At 62.5% G+C, this 19,944-nt stretch overlaps 6 protein-coding genes across 6 annotated transcripts; 1 reads left to right on the top strand and 5 right to left on the bottom strand.

Annotated features, from left to right (window-relative positions):
- On the bottom strand, positions 1 to 2,561 carry BDZ90DRAFT_155066 (hypothetical protein). Its single transcript, XM_025503569.1, has 2 exons — positions 2,456 to 2,561; positions 1 to 2,374 (listed from the first exon to the last, which is right to left on the bottom strand). Exon 2 carries the CDS (start codon positions 2,091 to 2,093, stop codon positions 243 to 245), a length of 1,851 nt encoding a protein of 616 aa, XP_025363301.1. The 5' UTR covers positions 2,094 to 2,374; positions 2,456 to 2,561; the 3' UTR covers positions 1 to 242.
- Positions 1,735 to 3,073, bottom strand: BDZ90DRAFT_274303 (hypothetical protein). Its single transcript, XM_025508833.1, has 2 exons — positions 2,456 to 3,073; positions 1,735 to 2,374 (listed from the first exon to the last, which is right to left on the bottom strand). The coding sequence occupies exons 1-2, from the start codon at positions 2,657 to 2,659 to the stop codon at positions 2,138 to 2,140; spliced, it is 441 nt and encodes a 146-aa protein (XP_025363300.1). The 5' UTR covers positions 2,660 to 3,073; the 3' UTR covers positions 1,735 to 2,137.
- A 339-nt stretch (positions 3,074 to 3,412) lies between these two features.
- On the top strand, positions 3,413 to 4,443 carry BDZ90DRAFT_259713 (hypothetical protein; the record flags this gene model as incomplete). Its single annotated transcript, XM_025508187.1, has 2 exons — positions 3,413 to 3,832; positions 3,901 to 4,443. The coding sequence occupies 2 exons, from the start codon at positions 3,413 to 3,415 to the stop codon at positions 4,441 to 4,443; spliced, it is 963 nt and encodes a 320-aa protein (XP_025363299.1).
- Positions 4,444 to 4,455: 12 nt separating this feature from the next.
- Positions 4,456 to 15,154, bottom strand: BDZ90DRAFT_274302 (DUF913-domain-containing protein). Its single transcript, XM_025508832.1, has 3 exons — positions 14,659 to 15,154; positions 14,509 to 14,587; positions 4,456 to 14,417 (listed from the first exon to the last, which is right to left on the bottom strand). Exons 1-3 carry the CDS (start codon positions 14,916 to 14,918, stop codon positions 4,560 to 4,562), a joined length of 10,197 nt encoding a protein of 3,398 aa, XP_025363298.1. The 5' UTR covers positions 14,919 to 15,154; the 3' UTR covers positions 4,456 to 4,559.
- Positions 15,155 to 15,561: 407 nt separating this feature from the next.
- Positions 15,562 to 16,362, bottom strand: BDZ90DRAFT_226704 (hypothetical protein; the record flags this gene model as incomplete). Its single annotated transcript, XM_025504720.1, has 1 exon — positions 15,562 to 16,362. One exon carries the CDS (start codon positions 16,360 to 16,362, stop codon positions 15,562 to 15,564), a length of 801 nt encoding a protein of 266 aa, XP_025363297.1.
- A 752-nt stretch (positions 16,363 to 17,114) lies between these two features.
- BDZ90DRAFT_219020 (hypothetical protein) lies at positions 17,115 to 19,564 on the bottom strand (the record flags this gene model as incomplete). Its single annotated transcript, XM_025504388.1, has 2 exons — positions 17,115 to 17,835; positions 17,928 to 19,564. 2 exons carry the CDS (start codon positions 19,562 to 19,564, stop codon positions 17,115 to 17,117), a joined length of 2,358 nt encoding a protein of 785 aa, XP_025363296.1.
- Positions 19,565 to 19,944: the final 380 nt, after the last annotated feature.

The following is a 19,944-nucleotide window of genomic DNA, read 5'->3' as shown; positions in this document are numbered from 1 at the left end:
CAATCCTTTCCAACCCAAAAGGAGAAGACCCAAACGAGGACGCCCAAGAGGAGAGACAAGAGCAGGCTGCGGGGCGATGTAGGGAATGCGTTTGTGCGCGCTCACGCTGGCACTCACGCTGGCGCAGTCTGCGAAAAGCGCAAAGCGTGCCCTATAGTAGTCGCTGGCGCTGCTGAAATCGCCAAAAAGGCCGAGTGTGTGTTCAATGTCGCCGTCAACAATTGCAAGGCAGATCAGGTCCTTCATGGCCTTGACGGTCGAGGCAGTTCTCCGCAAAGAGTTCGCTTCATCCTTCTGCGACGATGATCTCGCCCGTAGCTACAAATCGGTTGCGCCTTCCACCACCGGAGCTGTCCCTTTAGTCGAAGCCGACGTCGTAGTGCCTCAGGACAAATGACGCCTCGCCCGAAGCCGAGCGTGCTAACTGCACCCAGCTGCCGTCCAGAGCGTGCAGCTTGAAACGAGCCTTGTCCGGTGCGAGAGGGGAAGAGCGGATGGCGGCTTGGTCCAGCGTAAAGGTCTTGTCCGCGAGCTCCACGATGATCTTGCCGCGTGAGTCGATCCTGTACGCCTGGCCGCCCTCTCCTGGGAGCGTGAGGACGTCGCTGACCTCCTGGCGCACTTCCTCTGCGTAGCCCGAGACTTGCCAGACGGTGCTTGGGTCCTCGCACTCTGCGCCACGCGTAGGAACGACGCGAATCGATCGGCGCCCGTCGCAGTCCGATGAGCGTGGGATCAGCAGACCCAGGGACAACGACCGACTCGACATCCTCCAGAGCGTGTGCGCCATCGTGGCTCCCTTCTCCTGCCGCCTCCTCGTCGTCCTCGCAAGGCTGGGCAATGATCTGCTTCCAGTCCTTATTCATCGGGACAGTGCTGGCGATCGTTGGTTCGTAGACCTCGATGATCTCGATCAAGCCGTCGTCCCCGTCCACATCCCAGCCCGCCGCCGTACTTCCACCAACGTTCTGCCGCCTCTCGCGCCTCGCGTGCTCATCCTCGACGAGCTTGCGCAGGGTCGCGCCGTGGGTGAGGACGACCCGAACGCCAGGCATCCGCCCCATAGCTTCGCTCGCCATCGATGACGTCTGCGAGAGGTAGTTGACGTGGGCGATGCTCCTCTTGGACCTCTCCGATCGGCGAATGTTGGGCGGCAAGCGAGGAGGGATGTACTTGAGGTGAGGAGTGTTCTTGCAAGGACGCCACCTCAAATCTGCGAACCGCACGGCCGGCACGCAAGCGTTGGCCTTCTCCGCGATGCGCTTGACAGAATAGCGCATGCCGTTGAGCTCCGAGATCATGGGGAAGCCAGGCGTGACGGAGTTGAAGAGAGCCGAACCGATTAGCTCGTCCATGGCCGTTACCTTTCGCACGATCTGGCGCGGGCCCAGCTTGGCCTCCCCAAGACAGTCGAGGCGCTTGCCAAAGATGCTGTAGGCGAGCGTCTGGAGCCACTCGGCTTGCAGCTCGGGAGTGTCGAGATTCTCTGCCATCTGCGTGAGCGTAAAGTGCATATGGCGAGTGGTTCCACGACGATACAGGCCCGGCTGCCTCGCCACGAGCTCAAGGATCTTGCTCTCGTGGTTGCAACGCTCCGCCTCAGCCAGCTCCTCGAACGTGGCGTCGTGCTGCGCCGTACGCTCTGCGACCGACTGCCCACAAGCCGAACCGACGTAAAGGGCCATGGCTGCCTTGCTCCGCTCGTCGGTGAACTCTATGACAATCACAAGGTACCTGGCGTCTTGCATTGGTACGCGTCGAGGTGCGGGTTCTTCTCGAGGAGCTGGGCAAATTGCTGGCGGGTGCGACAGTAGAGGAGGGCCAGGGAAGGGCAGCGGACGATCGAAAACGCCGCGTGCTGCGCATCCATATTTGCGTAGCTCGATACCTGAGATAAGGCCCCGCCAGTATCGCTTGAGTACCTTGCGCTTAAGAGTGAGGTGGCCGCGGATCTCGACGGGGGTCATTGCCGTCATGTTGCTCGTGTCTCTGTCCTCGCCGTTGTCCTCTTGATCATTCTCTCGCTTCATTTCTCGCTTCGCATCCTCCTCCTCCTCCAGCTCGCTCCCCTTGAGGTCGCGCCTCCTCTTCATATCCTCGAGCACCGCTCCATCCAGCACTGCTACCTCATCCCGGTTCAAGAAGGCCTTTGGCAGGACGTCCCTGCGAGCTCAGTGGATCGCCCTGTGCGTCTTGGTGCGGCGCATCTTGATCGGATGCGTGGTGCATGACTTTTGCTGGGAGGCGTGAGACTTGATGGCGAGGCTAGGTCTGGTTGCTTCGAGTGGCGCGCGGCAGCTTGAGGCGATAATGATGAGGCTGATCCGGATGGCATTGGCGCTCGCGTGGCGGGTGTGGTGTGTCTTGCTTGCCGCTGTGTCGAGATAGGCGGCGAAGTGGGCGTCAGAGGGCAGACACTAAGCGCAGCATAGCGAGCTACGACATGGAGACTCACTTCGAAGGCGGTGGTGGTGTAGCTGGCTGGGATAGTAGCTGAGCCCCGCACCGCACCGCAGCGCAATGCGGAGCCCAGCTGCGAGGGAATGCTGTATGCGACTGGGTGACGAGTTGGTGGTGACGAGGCGTGAGGGAGGTTTAGGCAGCAGACGGGGAGGCAAGAGGGGATGATCGATGTTGTGGTCGAAAGGCAAGATTGCATCGCTCGCTCGCTCGCCTTTTGGCTTCGACTTGATTAGCTGGCGGCTGCACAGCCCCGTAGATTGCTCGACGCTCGATGGTCGCTGATCATCGTCCTGCTTCTGCCTCGGACCAGCGAGGTCAGGAACAATGGCGTAGGGAGCAAAGGTGCGGGGCGAAGTTGATTGTGGTTGATTAGGTAGCCCTGGCACGGGCGGGCGGCAGGAGGGTTGAGGCTGAGCTGAGTGCGGAGCGGCACACTGGGTGTTTGGTCGGCCCGCCCGCCCGTGCTCCGACCGCAAGGCGCTAGTCTAGCTCCGCCTTCCGATCCGACTTTGCGTCTCGCGCTCAGCAAAGGGGCAGAGGTCGCCACATGCTGAAGAAACGCTACGGGGCATCGCAGTCCTGGATCTTTTGGTGATGATGAGCCACTTCAATGATATAAACTGATGCTCCTCCTCGCTGGGCAAATCGCCATCTCGCACCACTCCCACGATCCGCCTCGCCAAAAAGGCGCGATGGATCGATAAGCTTCCCGCTGCAGGGTCCATCCAGCCTGCCTCGCACCGCCCGCAAGATGCACGTTCAGGTCAGATTCGACTAGTGTCGATAAGTGTGGAGAGGGACCATTGCGAACTTGAACCTGGATGTCTGCGCTATACTCTCTGTTGACATCTTGGCAAGGGGCGGATGTGAATTCCCGTCCTTCTCGCTGAGATGGGTATAACAAGGGAGGTGAGTTGAGAACGATGCGGTCATCCCTTAGCGCTAGACCATGTCGAGCTCACCTCCAGTCGGCCCCACGACCTCGCCGGCGTCAGATGAGACGGTCGTCGAAAATATTCAATCAAAAGAAGTATCGCGTCCCAGCGCTCCCCCCTCTCTAGGCTACTCGGTGCGCGAGCACAGAACGGGCCTCATCATTTCCTTGCTCCTCCTCGTCATCCTCAACGCCTGCGCACCAGTGCTAGTCTACTATCTCGTCAAGCACTACGGCAACGTGACCACCGAGCGCCTGTACGGTGTCACGACGGCCGTATTAGCCAACTCGCCGCTGACATGGCCTTGGAGAGCCTACAGGCTGCTCAGAAGGGGAGGAGAGCGAAGCCCCGTACCCGAATCCCAGGCAGGAGCCAAGTCTGTCCAGCGTCCAAACGCAAAATGGTGGCAGAAGTTTGACATTTTCCAATGGCAGGTGAGAGCGACTGTATCGTGCACAACGCGGCGACTCCACACTGAGCCCGATCCGCTTTGTCTCGCCAGTTTCTCTTCGGCATCTACTTCGTCACCATCTTCTTCGTAATTGCCTGCGTCCTCGGCTACTTCCCACTCCTGGCGCTAGGCCCTAGCCTCCTTGTGGCAGAAGTAGGCCTGCAGCTCGTCGTTACCTCCTTCTTTACGGTCTTCAAGGTCCCACTACCATTCCGCTTTAGCTCCGTAGCCAAGGGCGAGCCATGGCGCCCTGCTACTTACTTTTTGTGGGAGGACCTAACCGCCGTCGATGGCGGAGGAGGGGCTGAGTTCAGGCGCAGGTTGGATGAGAGGTACAGGGCTAGCCCGCCCTTCAGGGCTATGCTGCGTGACCTGGGCTTCCTGATTGGATTCGGGGGAATGGCACTTCTTGGAATGGAGTGTGGACTCGTCTTTTCGGGCGCCAGCGACGACGTCGTCTACGGTACCACATTCGCCATCGCCGTCATTTGGGCGGGCGTGGGAGCCTTCGTTGGGATCACATACACGAGGTGGGCGATGAGGCGAGAGGCTAGATGGTGGAGGCCCGTAACACAAGAGAAAGCTCTGGACTAGCACGCAGATCGTCAAGGACAATGGAAACTTGTATTCGTGAGATTATGAGATGAGATGTGATGTGATGTTGAAAAACGCCTTCTACATTCGCGCCCTTCGCGCGCGCGCGCGCACGCCTACGCCGAGGTACGCGTGCACAACCACTCCAACGCCCGCAGCGATCTCAAGAGACGAGCCTGCGCGCTGGCCGGCTTCGCCAGAGCGGGCAGGGCTGCCGACTGGATGCGAGTCTTGGGCGTGGACGCTTCGTTGCTGCCCGTGGCTCCGGCTTCCTCGGGCTCGCGGGCGAGCGGGAGCGTGACGAGGAGCGCATCGAGGTCGCCGCTGAGCACGGTAGTCGCCTCTGCCGCCTCGCGCTGTAGGGCGCTCGTGACGACGTCGCGCGACTCGGTGTCTATCGATGCGAGGTGGGCGGCCACGGCGAGGGTGTGCTGGAAGCCCTTGGAGGAGATGGCCGTCGAGAGGGGACGAACAACGAAGCCGAGGTGCGACTTGGTGATGCTCGCGAGGGGCGCAGCAGAGTCTTCCGCGTCCGTCGTGGCGCGCCCAGCCTTCTTTGCCTTGTCTACGATGCCTGGGATTGGCTTGGTGACGGTGTGAAGCAGCGCAATGAGCGAGTCGACGACCTGCGCGTTGCCGAGGATCGATGGCTTCTCGAGGAGGGCCAGGAGGACGTTGATAGGCGCGCCGCCTCGAGCGCTGCTGCTCTCCTTGCCCTTTGCGTTCGCGCTCGCCGCCTTCTTGGCGAAGCGCGCGTCCTCGGTCAAAAAGTAAAGAGCGCACTGCTCGCTGTGCGTGGTGAGCTGGAGGAGCGTCTCGATGCTGCGGCTGGCCATGAGGTGGGGCGCTTCGAGCGGGGCGATGACGACGGCAGGCGTGGGACTCTGCGTCACCGTATTCATCGAGGCCATCGACGTAGCTCGCTTGACCATGGCCGGTCGCATGGGCGTCAGCGCCTTGGCGCTCATGCTGGCGTACGACTTGTCGACTGCGTGGGCGTCCGTGGAGCCGTCGGCGAGGATGCGAAGCAGCATCGAGAGGATGTCGACGCGCGACTTGGCATTCTGAGCGAGATTGGTGAGCACCTTGTGCAGCCCTGCGCTGGAGGCATTGAGGCCAGGGAAGAAGAGGAGGCGAATGAGCGCAGCGATGCCGTTGCCGTCGAGGAGCTGGATAGCGTCGCGCTGCGTTGTTGACGTCTTTGCTGCCGCGGAAGCCTCACCGCCCTCTTCGCGCCCCATCAGTGAACGCCAGCGTGTAGAGCCCGGGATGTTAGCGCGTGAGGGCTGGCCGAGCAACGTATGCAGGCTAGCGAGGGGAGAAGCAGAGCCCAGGTCGCCGCCGGTACCGGCAGCGCTTGATTGGGGTGGCGGCTGCTGCGGCTGCTGCTGCTGCTGCGATTGCTGCGCCGAGCCTGCACCTCGCTGAGTCTCCTGCTGCTGATTTGCTCCCTGCTGTTGCGCCTCCTGCTGCTGTCGCGCTCGCTCCTCGTCACGACGACGCTGTGCGCGCTCGGCAGCCTCCTGCTCGAGCACCTCCGCTCGTAGCTCGGGAGGTAGAGCGTTGAGGAACTCGGGGCTGATGCTTGTCTCCTCGGCATTCTCTGCGGCGGCGGCAGCTCTACGCTCGCGAAGGGCTTGGCTGATGACTTCCTCTTGCATCTCTTCGGGCAGAGCTTCGAGGACTTCGCGGTCGATGTCGAGATCGGTGATGTCGATTTCGTCGCCGTGCAGGTGGAAAATGGAGCGTTGCGTGGGCGCAGCGGTGGCAGTGGTTGCGGCGGCCGCAGCGGGTGCAGTGGGCGTACTCGACGTGGCCTCCTCGACTGTCGTATTGGGCGCGCTCCCTGCATCCGCAGCTGGCGCTGGTGGCTCGCGTGGCTCGCGTGGCGCACCGCTGCCCTCGCCCATTTCTACATCCTCTGCGGTCGTTGCACCCGCCTCGTTGGCGCGGTGACTCCTCACACTCTCCTGCAGCGACGCGATCTCGCTGCGACTCTCCTCCAACCTCGTGCGCACCGTCTGCAGCTCCTCCAAGATGCGGTCTCGCGCGGCAGTCGTATCCGCGAGCTCCTTCTCGTCGCTGGCCTTCTTCTTTTGCTCCTCGGCCTTCCACTTGGGCCACAGCACCGCATTGATGTGGTTGCGCAGTCGTGAAGACTTGTCCGAGGATCGTTCCCCAAAGATGATGCGTTCCTCGTCGGTCCAGCGTTGCAGCGTGGGCAAAGGCTCGAATGCGGCAATGGCAGAGACGGGGTCCTGGCGGGGAGGGGCCTGTTGCTGACCTGTAGCAGCCGCGGCATCTGCGCCGTCGCCGCGTTGACGTCGAGAGGGGCCGGCGCCGTGGTGACGACGGAGGCGGTTGAGATCTTGCAGAGCTTGGAAGGCTTGAGCTGAGCCGCCGGAGATTCCTGCGCCGGGGCCTGGTGGTGTCGGCCCAGCGTTGATGGCCATGCGTGCGCCTCGTCCGTCTTCGCCGAGTTCAATCGTGATGGCAGCGTCTGTGCCTCCTGGTCCTGTCGATGGTCCGCCTCTGCCTCCGCCTCCGCCACCGCCACCGCCGCCGCCACCGCCGCCAGCACCACCACCACCACCACCAGCAGCGCCGCCTGCTGCGGGTCCGCCACCCTGCGCCGCACGCCCAAAGATGGCCTCAAAGATGTCCATGGTCCCGCCCCCGACGAGCTCTTGGATAGACGAAGCCCAGTCGTGGTACGATCCAGGCGGGGCATTGGGGTCTGCACCTGCACCTCCGCCTGCTCCCATGGCACGGCGGCTACGGCGCGACGAGGCGGTGTGCCGCGTGCCCTCGCGCGAGTTGCGGTGGTCGTCGATGAGTAGGGGATGCGAGGCTGGGTCCTCGACGGGGATGGTGGAGCGCGCGAGGCGTTGACGTCGAGATCCATTTGCGGCGATACCCCCAGGTGCGGCGCCGGCGTCCGAGCCAAGGAAGAATGAGGGAGGAATGTGGTTGGTGGCACCAAAGCGCCCGCCGGATGCCTGGCCGTAGCTCCACTGTGCGGAGAAGCGGTCTTGCCCGCTACCGAGCTGGCCAGCGAGCGTGGGCATGTCTTGAAGAATGTCAAGCTCGTCGTCCTCATCATCGTAGCGCGAGTACATCGAGCCGCCCTCCTCCTCCTCGTCGTCCTCTTCTCCATCCTCGTCCTCTTCCTCTTCGTCTACGTCGAGGTCGAGGTCGTGTTGACCAGGCAGACCGAGCAAGTCTTCGCCAGCGTCGACGAGGTGCGACGTGACAGCGCTCGCGCCGCCCTCGGCGCCCTCTTCGGCTCCACCCCCCTCGTTGAGGACAAAGTCGAGCGCATCCTCCTCGTCGTCCTCGTCGTCGGAGTAATCGTCGCTGTCTTCATCCTCCCAACCATCAGGGTCCTCCAGCTCATCTACCTCGTCCTCATCGATGTCGTCACCGTCCGCGTCAATGACCTCCACAACCTCATCCCCACTCATCGAGTCACCCCCGCTCATCGAGTCGTCCTCGTCGTCCTCCCCATCATCCTCGTCATCCTCGTCACTCAAATCGCTCCGATCCTCGTCCTCGGAGTAACCCTCCATCTCCCCCATCTCATCATCATCCATCTCGTCCTCCTCGTCCTCGTCCATCGAGTCCTCCGGCTCGCCCATCTCGCCCGTGTGCATGCCGAGGGCCGAGGAGCGATAGAAGTCGGGCGTCTCTTCGCGCTCCGCCGCCTCACCGGCCTCGCCGTGGTGCTCGCCGCGTACCGACGACGAAGGCGACGAGTCGCCGCCAAACTCGCTGCCAGTCGAACCGGAGCCAAAGCGATGCGCGTGGCGCTCGCCCTTGGACTGCGCCTTGATGGCTACCTTGGTGAGTTGCTCGAGTGGTCGCAGGATGGCGTGCAGCAGCGCTTTCACGGTGGGAAGGTTCAGGTCCACATCAGCGAGCGCCCCCGTCAGGACGGTGACGTAATTCTTCTCCAACATCGTCTTTGCAATGTGCAGCGTCAAGTCGTCGCTCTGCTTGAGGTAAGGGCTCCCGGCACTAGGTCGCGCAGAGAGGAGGCGATGGCAGAGGTCCGCAAGAGCGTAGAGACGGCCGTAGCGCACCTCGATGTTCTCCTTTGAGCACGAGGCGTCCTTGAGTGCGCGGCCCAGGGCGTCGAGGATCTGCTTGCGCACGCTGATGATCTCCGGCGCGAGCTCCTTCACCGTAGCGTGGAAACCGATGTCGCTCGTCATCGCGACCAGCGTGCTCATCGCCCAGTTGCTCATCGTGGCCCGGCGACGCATCTCGGTCATGTCGTCGCAGCGCTCGAGGAAGCCGAGGGGCGCCAGCTCGGAGAGGAACAGAGTCATGATGCCCGGAGTGTTCTTTGCCTTGGACGGGGTAGTACCAGGGGCGAGAGCGGCCAGACGTCGCTTGGTGCAGGACATGAAGCTCGTCTTGCACGTCGTGTAGCTAGAGGTGAGCTCGGTGAGTGTCTGCATGATGAAGCACGAGTAGAAGGAGGTCGAGTCGAGGGCGTCGTCGTCGTGTTCGTGGTCCACGCTGGTTCCTGCAGTAGTGCCGTCGCCGCCGGCGTCGCTGACCTTGCGAGCGGCCTCGCGCTTAGCCCACGCCGCAGGTCGCTCGCGCGACGTCTTCAAGAGCTCGGAGAGTAGGAGATGAATGACCGCATCGACGTCCTGGTTGGCGGGAGGGTGCGCAGCGCCGCCGCCGCCGCCGCCGCCGCCGCGCTTGGTGAGGTCTTGCATCTGTGCGTCTTCCCCTTGTGCGCCCTTGCTCGGCGAGGGCGGTCCATCTACGGTCTCATCTCCCGCACGCTCCTCGATGTTAAGCGTCGTAGCACCCGCGCTCTCATCGCCGCCGCCGCCGGTGCCGTCCTTTTGCGCCTCGCGCTCTGCCAACTGTACCAGCGCCGTTCCCTTTACAGCATGAAAGTCGGCAATCTCCGCATTGGCCTCGACGACCTCCAAGAAGACCTGCGGGTCGCGCAGCACCAACGGACTAACGTAGCGCGTGAGGGCGAGCGAGTCGACGGTGCGCGTGCGACACTTGGCGAAGAAGGCGCGTAGCTCGAGCTCCATACTGGCCCGCAGCTGGCCCGCCGCCTCGACGACGTGGCGCAGGCAGAGGATGAGGTAGGATTGACAGCCCTTGATATTCTTGCCCGCGCTGCCCGCCGCGCTGAAGGGGCGCAGCAGTGTAGCGATGCCGTTTCGTCGCGCGAGGCTCGTAGCGATGTGCGTGTTGCGGGTAAGGAGGACGAGCAGACGGTAGAGTGCCAGAAGCTCCTCGTGGCTGAGCTTGTCCGCGTGGGAAAGGGAGCGCAGGCAGAGGTCGAAGTAGGCGTGCGCCTCAGCCTCGAAACGGGAAGTGCGCTTTGCCGGCTCGAGGTGGGCGCGTGGTTCCTCGTCTGCATTGATGGGGGACGTTTCGACGGGTGCCTCTTCGCGGCCTAGGACCGACGAGACGACGAGGAAGAGCGGGGCGAGCCACTTGCAGGGTGAATCCCTCTCTGGGCGCGAGGCATACCCTGCCACAAGCCCGCTTAGGGCATTGTTGGTCAGCTGAGCTAGATCGTCGTCCATGGCCTTGTACACGAGCAATTCGTTAAGTACCACCGCCAGCAGATGGATGCGCACAGCCGTAGCTGTCTCTCCTTTTGTGTCGAATGCCTCGGATTGGAGGGAGTGAATCTTCTCGACTATGCTGCGTAGCGTGGCCTTGGTACGCGGCGTGTCCTCGGAGAAGATGCAAACCGAGTCTTTTACGTCGAAGACGAGGAGCTCGTGCTTGTCGGCGAGCTCGAGGCCGCGTTGCGTGATGTTGGCACTGACGGGGGCTCGCATCTCGTCGAGCTGCGCCTTGAGGGGCGACTCTTCGGTCGGCGATGAGGATGAAGCGGGGACGGGCTGAGTGGGCGGTTGTGCCTTGCTTGCCTCGGCGTCGGCGCTGCCACCGCTGCCGCTCTCTTGCTCTTGCATAGCGACGTCTGGGTCCGTGGGCGCCGCAGCGGGGACAGCTGCGGCCGCGTCTGTCGCGCTCGCCGCACTCGCCGTACTCGAGCTTGCTTCAGGCTGCTGCGCCGTAGTCGTCCCAGAGCCACCTGCTACTGCTTCTGTCGTTGGGGTCGTCTCCGTCTCGCCCTGCGTCTCAGCCTCCGCCTCGCGCTCCGGCTCTGGCTCTGGGTCGGGCTCGTTCGCCATGCTCCCCACAACCTCCGGGTGCGCCAGCAGATACTCTGTCGCGGCCGTCGCATTGTTATGATATCGCACCAACGCATGCCTCGCCGCTCCACGCGGGAAGCCCATGTCCATCAGCTGCTGGATCCTACCCTCGTCCGCCCGCACAGGCTGCGCACGTCGTGGTCCACCCTGCGTGCCCGTCCCGCTGCCGGAGGGGAAAACCCCGCCTGCCAGTCCTCCAAGTAGGGCCTCGAGCCCGCCACCCGCAAAGGGATTGCTGCCGCCTCCCGTCCCCGTCGCGCCTGCTGCGCTCGCCGCAGATGGCTCCGGCTTGGAGCGCGGCGCCTTCTCGCCCTCGCCCTGCACGATGTGCATCAACGTCTGCATGACGCTGCGATTCACGCTGAGCGGCAAGTTGGGCAGCCAAGCCTTTTCCCACGTCTCCCTCAGGTGCGGGAGAATCGCGAGGCGCAGCCGCAGGATGATCTCGTTGGGTTTGAATGGCTCTCCGCCGCTCGCCTGCGATGCGTTGACCAGCTGCGTAGTCGAGGAGCTCTCCATGAGCGGGCGTGCAGCACTGAGGTTCTGCAAAAGGTTCAGCGCAACCTTGATCCCCCCGCAGACGTGTCCGAGACGAAGGGACGCCTCCTTGTCCCCGCTCAACTCGTCGAGACTGCTGCACGCCCCGTGCTCGGCGAAGTGGCGATCCAGCTCGGAGACGTACCGCTTGTACAGGTCAATCAACGCCATTATCCCTCCCGCGCGCTCAAATGCCACCAATACGCCCGTGTGCACCGTAACGCTCGCGCCCCGCTCCTCGTACAGTATGTTCGTCACGTGTCCGATCGTCGTAGTGGCGTAGGCAAAGTTGTTGCTCGTGTTCTCCGACTCGTGGCTAGCAAAGAGGCCCGCAAGTGCCTTGCCCAGTGACTCGGTCACCTGCGCTGCGGTACGGCGCTGCGTTGCGTCCGGCGATCGCTTGGCGACGGGCGATAAGAGTTTGGTCGTCTCGGAGAAGAAGGCCGTGAGGCTTACGGGCAGCTGAGAGAGGACGTAGCGCAGCGCGAGACTGTTGGCGATGCGCGGATTGCGGGCAGCACTCCCTTCACTACCTCCCGCCGCAGCGGCCGCACGCTCGACGACGCCCGCATTGTCCTCGAGCAGGTTGCTGGGCATACCAGGTTGAGACGCCTCGCCGCCACCGGCGCCGCGCTCCTCGCTGGCAGGCACAGGCGGCGCGGTGGCCTTGAGCAGGATATTCTCCCATGACACGGTGCGCAGCAACTCGCCCAGGTCGGCGACGGTCGCCTGGCCCATCGAAGGGTGCGCAGCGCTAGCCTGCAGGCTCTGCATGAGGGCGGCGGCCGTCTTGCTTCCCCCGTAGCCAAATGTGGAGAGAACGTCGCTCAGCAGGTGAAGCCGCGCGTTGAGGGAGACGAGGGCGCGGAAGCGCGTGTTGCTCGACGAGAGAGTCGCCTCGCTCGACGGCGCTAGCAGCTCAGCGCACGATGAGACGCTTGGGTCCTTGTTCCATAGATCGGCCGTCTCGTGCAGCCCCTGCTTGACCTCTTTCAAGACGCACATCATCACGCTGCTTGGGCTCGTGTCGGTCATGTATCGCAACAGCATGACGAGAGAGTCGGCGGTGGAGGACGAGGGGAAGTTGTAGGGCAGGCAGGGGAGCGAGGCCCAGCGCAGTAGCTTCTCTGGCCCGTCTGACTTGAGGAAATCGCGACAGTGGCTTGCGTGCTGGAGGAATCCGTCCAAGAAGCGTGCCACAACGTTCATATAGCCGATGACGTCGTTGTTTTCAATCAGGCTCTCATCGCGACTGTTGCGCACCGTATCCGCCTCGTCCATGACTACATCGCCTAGCGCGAGGCTGCGCGTCTGCGAGTCTTCGCCAGCGTCTGCGAGCTCAGGGACCAGCTGCAAGCCGTAGCGATTTGCGTCTTCGTCCCTCGTTGGCGGCTCCCACTCGCGGCCCAATTGCGACACGCGATCAATCGTAGCGATGATGTGCTCAAAGACGGGCTGCTTCATCGATGGCTGGTGGCGGATCAGCTCGTCCATCGAACTCCCAAAGACCGAAGCCATGTCGCGGTCCAACAGCACGCGGAGGTGGCGCTTAGACGTGAAGATGGCGAAGAGCCGGTCCAGGATGGCCTGACGTCGCGACTTGAAGAGGTTGAGCCCGCTCTCGTTGAGGCAGATTGCGCCAATGGCGTTCGGGATGGCGTTGACGACGTCCGACGACCCTTCGACGTCCTCCTCGATGAGGGAGAGGAGCAGCTCGGGGATCTTCTTCTCCTGGATGATCGCGAGCGACGTGGGCTCGTTGTGCACAAATGTGGCGACGATGTTGATGGCGAGGGCAAGAATCTGTGGGCCAAACAGCGCGCGACGCGAGTAGATCGTCTTTACCGACTCGAGGAGCGACGAATCAATGAGGCCACGCAGGCCCTCGGCGGTACCCGTCGACGTCATCATGTGTGAGATGGACTTGAAGAGATTACGCAGCAGGCTGGCCTTGCCAAAGCTCAGCTGCCCATAAACGGAGTCCGGGCTTCCTGCCTCGGGCGCATCTGGGTCATTCATACTCTCGCCGCTGTTCTTGATGTCCTTGGCCACCTCGACCTCGATGCGGCGCACAAAGACGTCTAGGCCGCGCGCGTCAGTGAACCATTGAAAGGCGGGCGGGAAAGTGTAGACGACCGAGTCGATGAGGCCGATGGCGCGCGTGACGGTGCGCTGCAGCGTGTATACCTCGGAGCGACAAGTGTCTACGAGTTGTACGAGGAGTGGGACCAACCCCGCGTTGACGATCATTTGGCAGCCGAGCGAGGTGCTCGTGATGAAAGCGATGAAGCCGAATAGACTGTCGATGAGATGCTCAGAGTACGTAGGCTCATCGCCGCTCGTCGTGTCGTCGATGGTGCTGCGCAGGATACGCAACAGCGTGCCGTGATTGACCGAAGCGCTCACGGAGCTGAGTACCTCGCTGAGCTTGGAGCGGAACCTGCCGAGGGCATCCAACGCATACAGACCCGCAGCTTGAACGACCTTGTCGCCCTGCGTCTGCGACTCGACGAGTGCTGCCGTCTTCTGTACAATGTCCGGCTCATACAAGAAGAGCTGCGTGTTTGCCGTCGATTCGGGGACGATGTGCGAGTAGCAGGCGATGGCAAGCAAGCGGCAGACGAGGAGCTGTTTGCGTGCTGCTGGATCGGGGAGTGATGCTGCGACGCGGATCTTTTGATAGAGCTCGAATTGATCCTCTACGGGCACCTTGTGCTCTGCGACGACGGATTGGAAGAGGTCGGCGGCGGGCGCGCTCGCGACGTTCTTGAGGCGGATCGTTGTGAGTCCCTCGGTGTTGGCACCGGGGTCACGATTGGCTGGCGTTGCTCGTGCGGCGGAGGCTGCGGCGGGCCGAGGAGGGCGTGATGGCGTGGAGCTACTGGCGCTGGGCGCGGAGCTACTGGCGGTGGCCTCGTGCGTCTTTGCCGAATTGGAGGGGCCCGCAACGTTCTGCTCATTCTGCACGCGCGCGTCCCTCTTGTAAAAGTCGAACTTGACGTCGAGACATTCGGTCGCAATCTCGCTGTTCTCTCGCGCGATGGAAACCATGTCGACGCCGTGCTCGCGAGGTGACCACGTAAGGGCGAGGGTGGCGAGACGAGCCTGTGATACGGGCAGATCGGAGCGACCACCGCCTTGGCTACTGTACTGCTGGGCTGGGCGTAGGAGAAGGCGCAGCGTGGCCTCCAGGACGTCTTGATCGCGAGTCAAGAGGAGTGAATTGAGGTGCTGGCGAGGGGGATGAGAGCGTGACGTGAGTATATGCGGCGCGCATGAATGGTTGGCAGGCGTCCCGCATTGGCCGGCGTACCCCACTCACATCATAGCTATTGTAGAGCTTGCGATTTGTGCAATTCTCGATGAGCAGGCGTGAGAAGCGTAAGATGGCAGCGAGTAGCCTGTGTATGCATCGAGGTCAGCTCGCTCATCCCTGCCACTCGCTTCCACTCGTGGCGGCGGCGCCACTCACCTCTTCCTCTGCGGCTCAAACTCCTTGTCCTGCACGCCCTTGTCGAGTCCATACTCCTTTGTGCTCGTCTCGAGAATGTCGTCGAAGCGGTTCAAGGTCTGAGTCCAGTAGTGGAGGTCGCCGCGAGGCCAGCACCACTCGACGACATGGTCAAGAACTTGAGGCAGGTCGTCGTTGGACTTGGCGGCAATCTGGGCGAGGAGGTCCCGCACTTGGGGCGTGGCCTCTGCTAGTCGCTTGGGGGATTTGGTGATCTTCATCGTCGTCTTCGTCAAGCGCGCCGCCAATCGATGGCGATTCGATGTGTCGAGTGGGTGAGTGAGCGAGTCAGTGGCGGCTCCTCGCCCGCTGTGCGAAGGAGCACCTCTATATGCTGGTGTGTGTGTGAAGCTGGGTCGATGCTGGTGCAAACAATGGCGGTCGTGCGAGGAGAGGGGTATTCAAAATCGTCACAAACCTCAATGTCCCGGGGCGACGACGAGGTGGTGACTGCGAGTGGAGAGTGGTAGAGAAGCAAAGGTCAAGTCAAGCCGCTCGCAACCGCAAGCGCAACCGCCATCGACACTTCGTCCGTCCGCTCGCTCATCCGCCCTGCCCTGGCCTGCCTTGCACTTTGCTTGCTTGTCCGCCTCTGGTCTGCCCTCCCTTTTCCACCTCCGCCCGACGTCGAGATCGAGAGACGAGGGTCGAGCTCCACTCGCCTCAGCGGAACGGAAGGAGATGTGGGGCGGGGCGGCGGGGCGGCGTGCTACGAGGCGAGCGCTACGAGGCTCAATTCACACCAGGCAAAGCACAATAGAAGGAGGGGTGATGGAGTGGTATTCTTGTAAAGACAGTGATTTGATATCCTCGAGCGTCCTCGAAGCGGCCTATTCCACGCACAACATCGCCGCTCACGCTCGCTCAAGCCGCCCTCCCCGTCTCCTGCGGCGCTCCCACGGTAATCCTATACGTCTTGAACCCGCCCACAGCAGTAAATCCAGCCGTACCCGTAGGTTCAGCCACGACTTTCCCGCTCGCCTTGCCATCCAAGGGGCCCAACGTCACCTCTCCACTCGCATAAGCACCCAGCGCACTCGTCCCGGCAATCCCGGCGTCAATGGCGCCCGACGCTCCCTGACTGGCATACTGGACCGCCCCCGTAGGCACGATTGTGCCATGCAGTCCACTGGAAGAGTCGAGGGAGAGGGCCGCCGTGTTGAATCCGCCGTACACGGTAAAAGACTGGCCGAGCAGACCACCCTGAACTGCTCCTGCCAGCCCAGAGGCGGCGAGCGTTCCTGGGTTGAAGGTGGCACTGACATCTGGCGCGGAGCTGATTGCCACTCCCTGCGCTTCGACCGTCAGGAGGGGAAGGGCGAGGGACTCGGTATCCGCTTCGATTATTCCGCCTTCAATGCCGTTCTTTGTGTTGAGGTCGCCTCCGAGGGAGAGGAGGAAGGTTTGGGAGAAGAGACCGGGGATGACCAGGGGGTTACCAGAGATGGCTAGGCCCGCGGACAGCTTGCCGTCTGTTAGGGCTAGGTGGGGGTCGATTCCGAAGACTTGAGGGGAAGAGGAGGAGGAGGGAGAGGGGGCCGCGGTTGGTTGGGGTTCGGGGTGGGGGTGCGGGTGAGGGTGAGGGTGAGGGTGGGAGTCCGAGGCTGCGAGGCAGAGCGTGCCTGCGGAGGCTGCGGCGAGGGCGAGGGTGAGGATGCGGGACATTGCGACGTGAGGCTGGGGGGGTTCCGGGTGGGTGATCGAATGGAGAGAGGGGGGGACGATGATGGAGTCTCACCATCGATTGTACGGTACGCCTGTCCTCTTAAAGGCCTCCCCGTCCGCGCCACCTCTCCTCGATCATTCGACTATCAATCCAATCAAGCTAGTGAAAGAAGAGACGCACAGTCTCGCGAGCAGGCCAATCTACTTCAATCTACAGCGAGCACATGACTCTGGGCCCCCCCCCCCCCCCCCACTTGACGCTACCACGCTGTGATGGCACGGCGCAGCACACCCTGTCCGTCCGCCCGAGCGCCCTTCGCTTCATTGCATTCTCCTGCACTTTGCCGCTCAATTAACAGCACGCTGCGCTACGCTGTTTTCCATCGGCTCACGGCCGGTGGACGGTGAATCGTGGGGCTCCATGTGCGTGTGTGCGTGCGTGCGCAAGCGAGGCAAGCAAGCAAGCAGGCAAGCAAGCAAGCAGATGAAGGCGGAGTTGAGTTGAGTTGAGCCATGCACGGACAGGAGGCGAAATGGCGTTCCGCTGCCTTTCTGCTGAAAGTACGATTGACCCGCTGTGTCGAGGACCTCAATGCAAAGCTGGCTTCGTCTTCATTCCATCTCATCAGCAACGACACCAGTTTCCCTCGTGTCGAGTGTTGACGATATGCAACAATTAATGGAAATGCCTGTTCTACCTTCCCGTCATCCCGCCATGAGAAGCACCTCTCTGACCTTTCGCCCCATTCCATTCAGAACCAGCGTCTCGGCCTCCAACCCAACAATTGTAGGAAGCTCTGTGCCACCCCACCCACTCCGCTCACTTGTGCCCTAACCTGCTTACCCAGATATCGCGCCTTCCACTTCATCTCTCCATCCACCCACAACCTGAACACCAAACGCGGCTCGGCAGCCCTGCGCGTGTCGACCTCGATGTCCATCCACTTACTCTGCCCGTCGGGGAAGTACTTTAGAATCTTCTCCTGTCCAGAGGGGCCTCGCCCATTCTCCTCACTCAGCGTGCGGATGAGCGGGATGTAGAACATGGAGAGAGGGGAGGTGCTGAGCTCGAGAACGGGGTAACGTCCCTCCTCGTGGGGAGCGGAGAGAGAGCGAAGACCGACGACGGCGGCCTCGTGTCTATCGCCGCTGAGCACGATTACGTTGGGCACGTATTGGAGTACCTCGAGGATCTCCTCCCGCTCGGCTAGGTAGGCCGCCCATGAGTCCAAGGGCCCGTCTATGCCGCCCCAGAGGGAGGTGAGAGGCACGGAGGAGACGAGGAACTTGAATGTCGACGTGGAGTTCACCGTGGACAGCCATCGGAACAAGGCTTCCTTCTGCGTCGAGCCGAGCATTGTCTTTACGGAGGGAGTGGAGGGCGTGAGGTCCGGCGTGGTGGGGTCCAGGTCCTCGGGGCTGGGCGGCGAGGAAGGTGTGCGATACCGCCGCGTGTCGAGGACGAAGAAGGAGCTGCGTGTGTGAGGCGGGTGGGGCCATGGGGTCAGCATTCCTCGTCTCCAGTGCAATGCATGCTCATTCTCCCCTTCGCCCCGCATACTCACGCCTCAGCCCCATATCTAAACGTGTACCAATTCTCCCCTTCCCCACCCACAGACTCCGGGTTCCCTCCGCCCACATACTCCCTCCAAGCCTTGCCACCTCCTGCCCCCTCCTCCGCGAACTCGGGCAACTCCCCGCCCTCTCCTGTCCTCCCCGCCCAATTGTTCTTGATCTCATGGTCGTCGTAGATCCCAATCATGGGGACGTGGCCCATCACCCGGCGGAAAGAGGGGGAGGCGAAGAGATTTCGATACAGGGTGCGATAAGTCTCCAGGGATGGGGAGGAGGGGAGGCGTGGGACATCGGCGTAAATGAGGTCCCCGAGCTGCAGCAGGAACCGAACGTTGCTCTGCGCCTTGTCCTTGAGGTAGCGCTCCCACATCAGATCGAAGCCGCGAATCACGTTGCGCTTTCCCCAGCTGTCCGTCTCTCCGGTCGACCACGGCGCCGAGGGGAGAAGGCGGAGCGCCCAGCTCCAGAGGGGAAAAGAGTCGACGCGATAGGGGAAATCAGGCTTTACGCAGCTCGAGGTGAGGAACTTGAAGTGATTCGGGTCGTCCACCGGTACGCGATCCCCGTAGACGTCCTCCTCATCTTGGTCCTCGTCCAGGCTCGAGGCGACAACGAGACCGCCCATACCACGTCCTGCTCGCGGGTCAGGCCAGGTGCGGAGCGTTCCGCCGACGAATTGAGGGGGAGAGGCGCCCAGCCACGCAGAGGGGGAGGGGGAGCGCAAAGAGAGGGCTTGGGTCCAATCGCTCTCAAAGTCGACGAGTCGCTGCGGGTCTACAAAGGTATTGTTGTGCGCCCACGCTAGCCGATACTCGTACTGCGTTGCCGGCCAAAGATTGCCCAGCGTAACAGTTGCTGTCCAATCGTTTTCCTCCTTTACCTCGACGAGGGGGCCGCGCTCCCACCTGTTTACTCCGCCCATGCCGCTCGGCCCCACGACTTCGCGATACACGACGCGAAAGGGTCTTTCCACCCTCGTCATTCCATCCCTTAGCACCCCGCTGCCGGGCACATCTTCTGCTAGCCCCTCAAAGAGGGGGATGGGCTCAGGCCAGCGTACGTGAATTTTGGCGCTTGTAGGACTTATGGAGGCGACGCGGTTGAAGAGGAGCGAGTGAGCGTAGTGAGAGGGGAAGAGGTAGGGGGACGAGTAGGAGTCGAGGAAGAGGAGGAAGGGGAGTACGTGTAGAAGGAGCAAGGAGAGCGTGTTGATGCGTGGTGAGTGGGGGTGAGAGATGCCTGAGATGAGGGAGCGAAGCGAGCTGGTCCATGAGTCGCCTCTCGCGCTGTTGTCTTCGGCGTTGTGCTTGTTCCCTACACTCTTGCCCATCTTCTCGCCCTGTACGTCGACGCCGTTGGCGAGCTGCTGGAGCTCATTGGCCGCCCGAGTAGAGGAAGACGCTGGCTGTTTGATCAGCCAGCAAAGCGCATAGACCGCGAACGCAATGGGGATGGCGGGCCATGCCAGGGAGGAGGGCACCCATCTGAGGAAGAGGTAGATGCCCAGCCTGGTGATGATCGAGGAGCTGCATTGCACGATGCTGAGCAGGGATGAGCCTGACGAGGGGGAGGAGGAAGAGGAGGCGCGAGGCAGTGACGAGTTCGCCTTTTTCTCTGCATCTGGCATCAAGGCCGCATCCCGCTTGGACACCATCGCAGTGAGCGAGCGCGCGTGGTGGTGATGGTAGTGGTGGTGATGATGATGACGAATTGCAATTCAAGCTGCGCTGCTTCCACTCGCTCACCCGCCTCCTCCATCCGCTGCGCTGCGCCCCGCCCTCTCTCTCAACCAACACTTTCTAACTCGAAGGTCCACGTGGTCTGCCCGCCCGCCCGCCCGCCCCGGCTGGAATGCACGGTCTGAGCGTCGAGCGTCGAGTGTCGTCGATGCCTGCCACCTCCTTGGCTGGCACCTCGCCTCGCGGCCCCTCTGAGTCTGACTCTCTCACTCGGTGCCGCCCGCCTGCCTGCCCGCCTGCCTGCCCGCTCGCACGGCAACGTCGCAAC

Source organism: Jaminaea rosea, assembly GCF_003144245.1.
Source record: "Jaminaea rosea strain MCA 5214 unplaced genomic scaffold BDZ90scaffold_4, whole genome shotgun sequence".
In the NCBI taxonomy this organism is placed as follows: Eukaryota; Fungi; Basidiomycota; class Exobasidiomycetes; order Microstromatales; genus Jaminaea; species Jaminaea rosea.
This window is presented reverse-complemented; position numbering and strand designations above follow the sequence as displayed.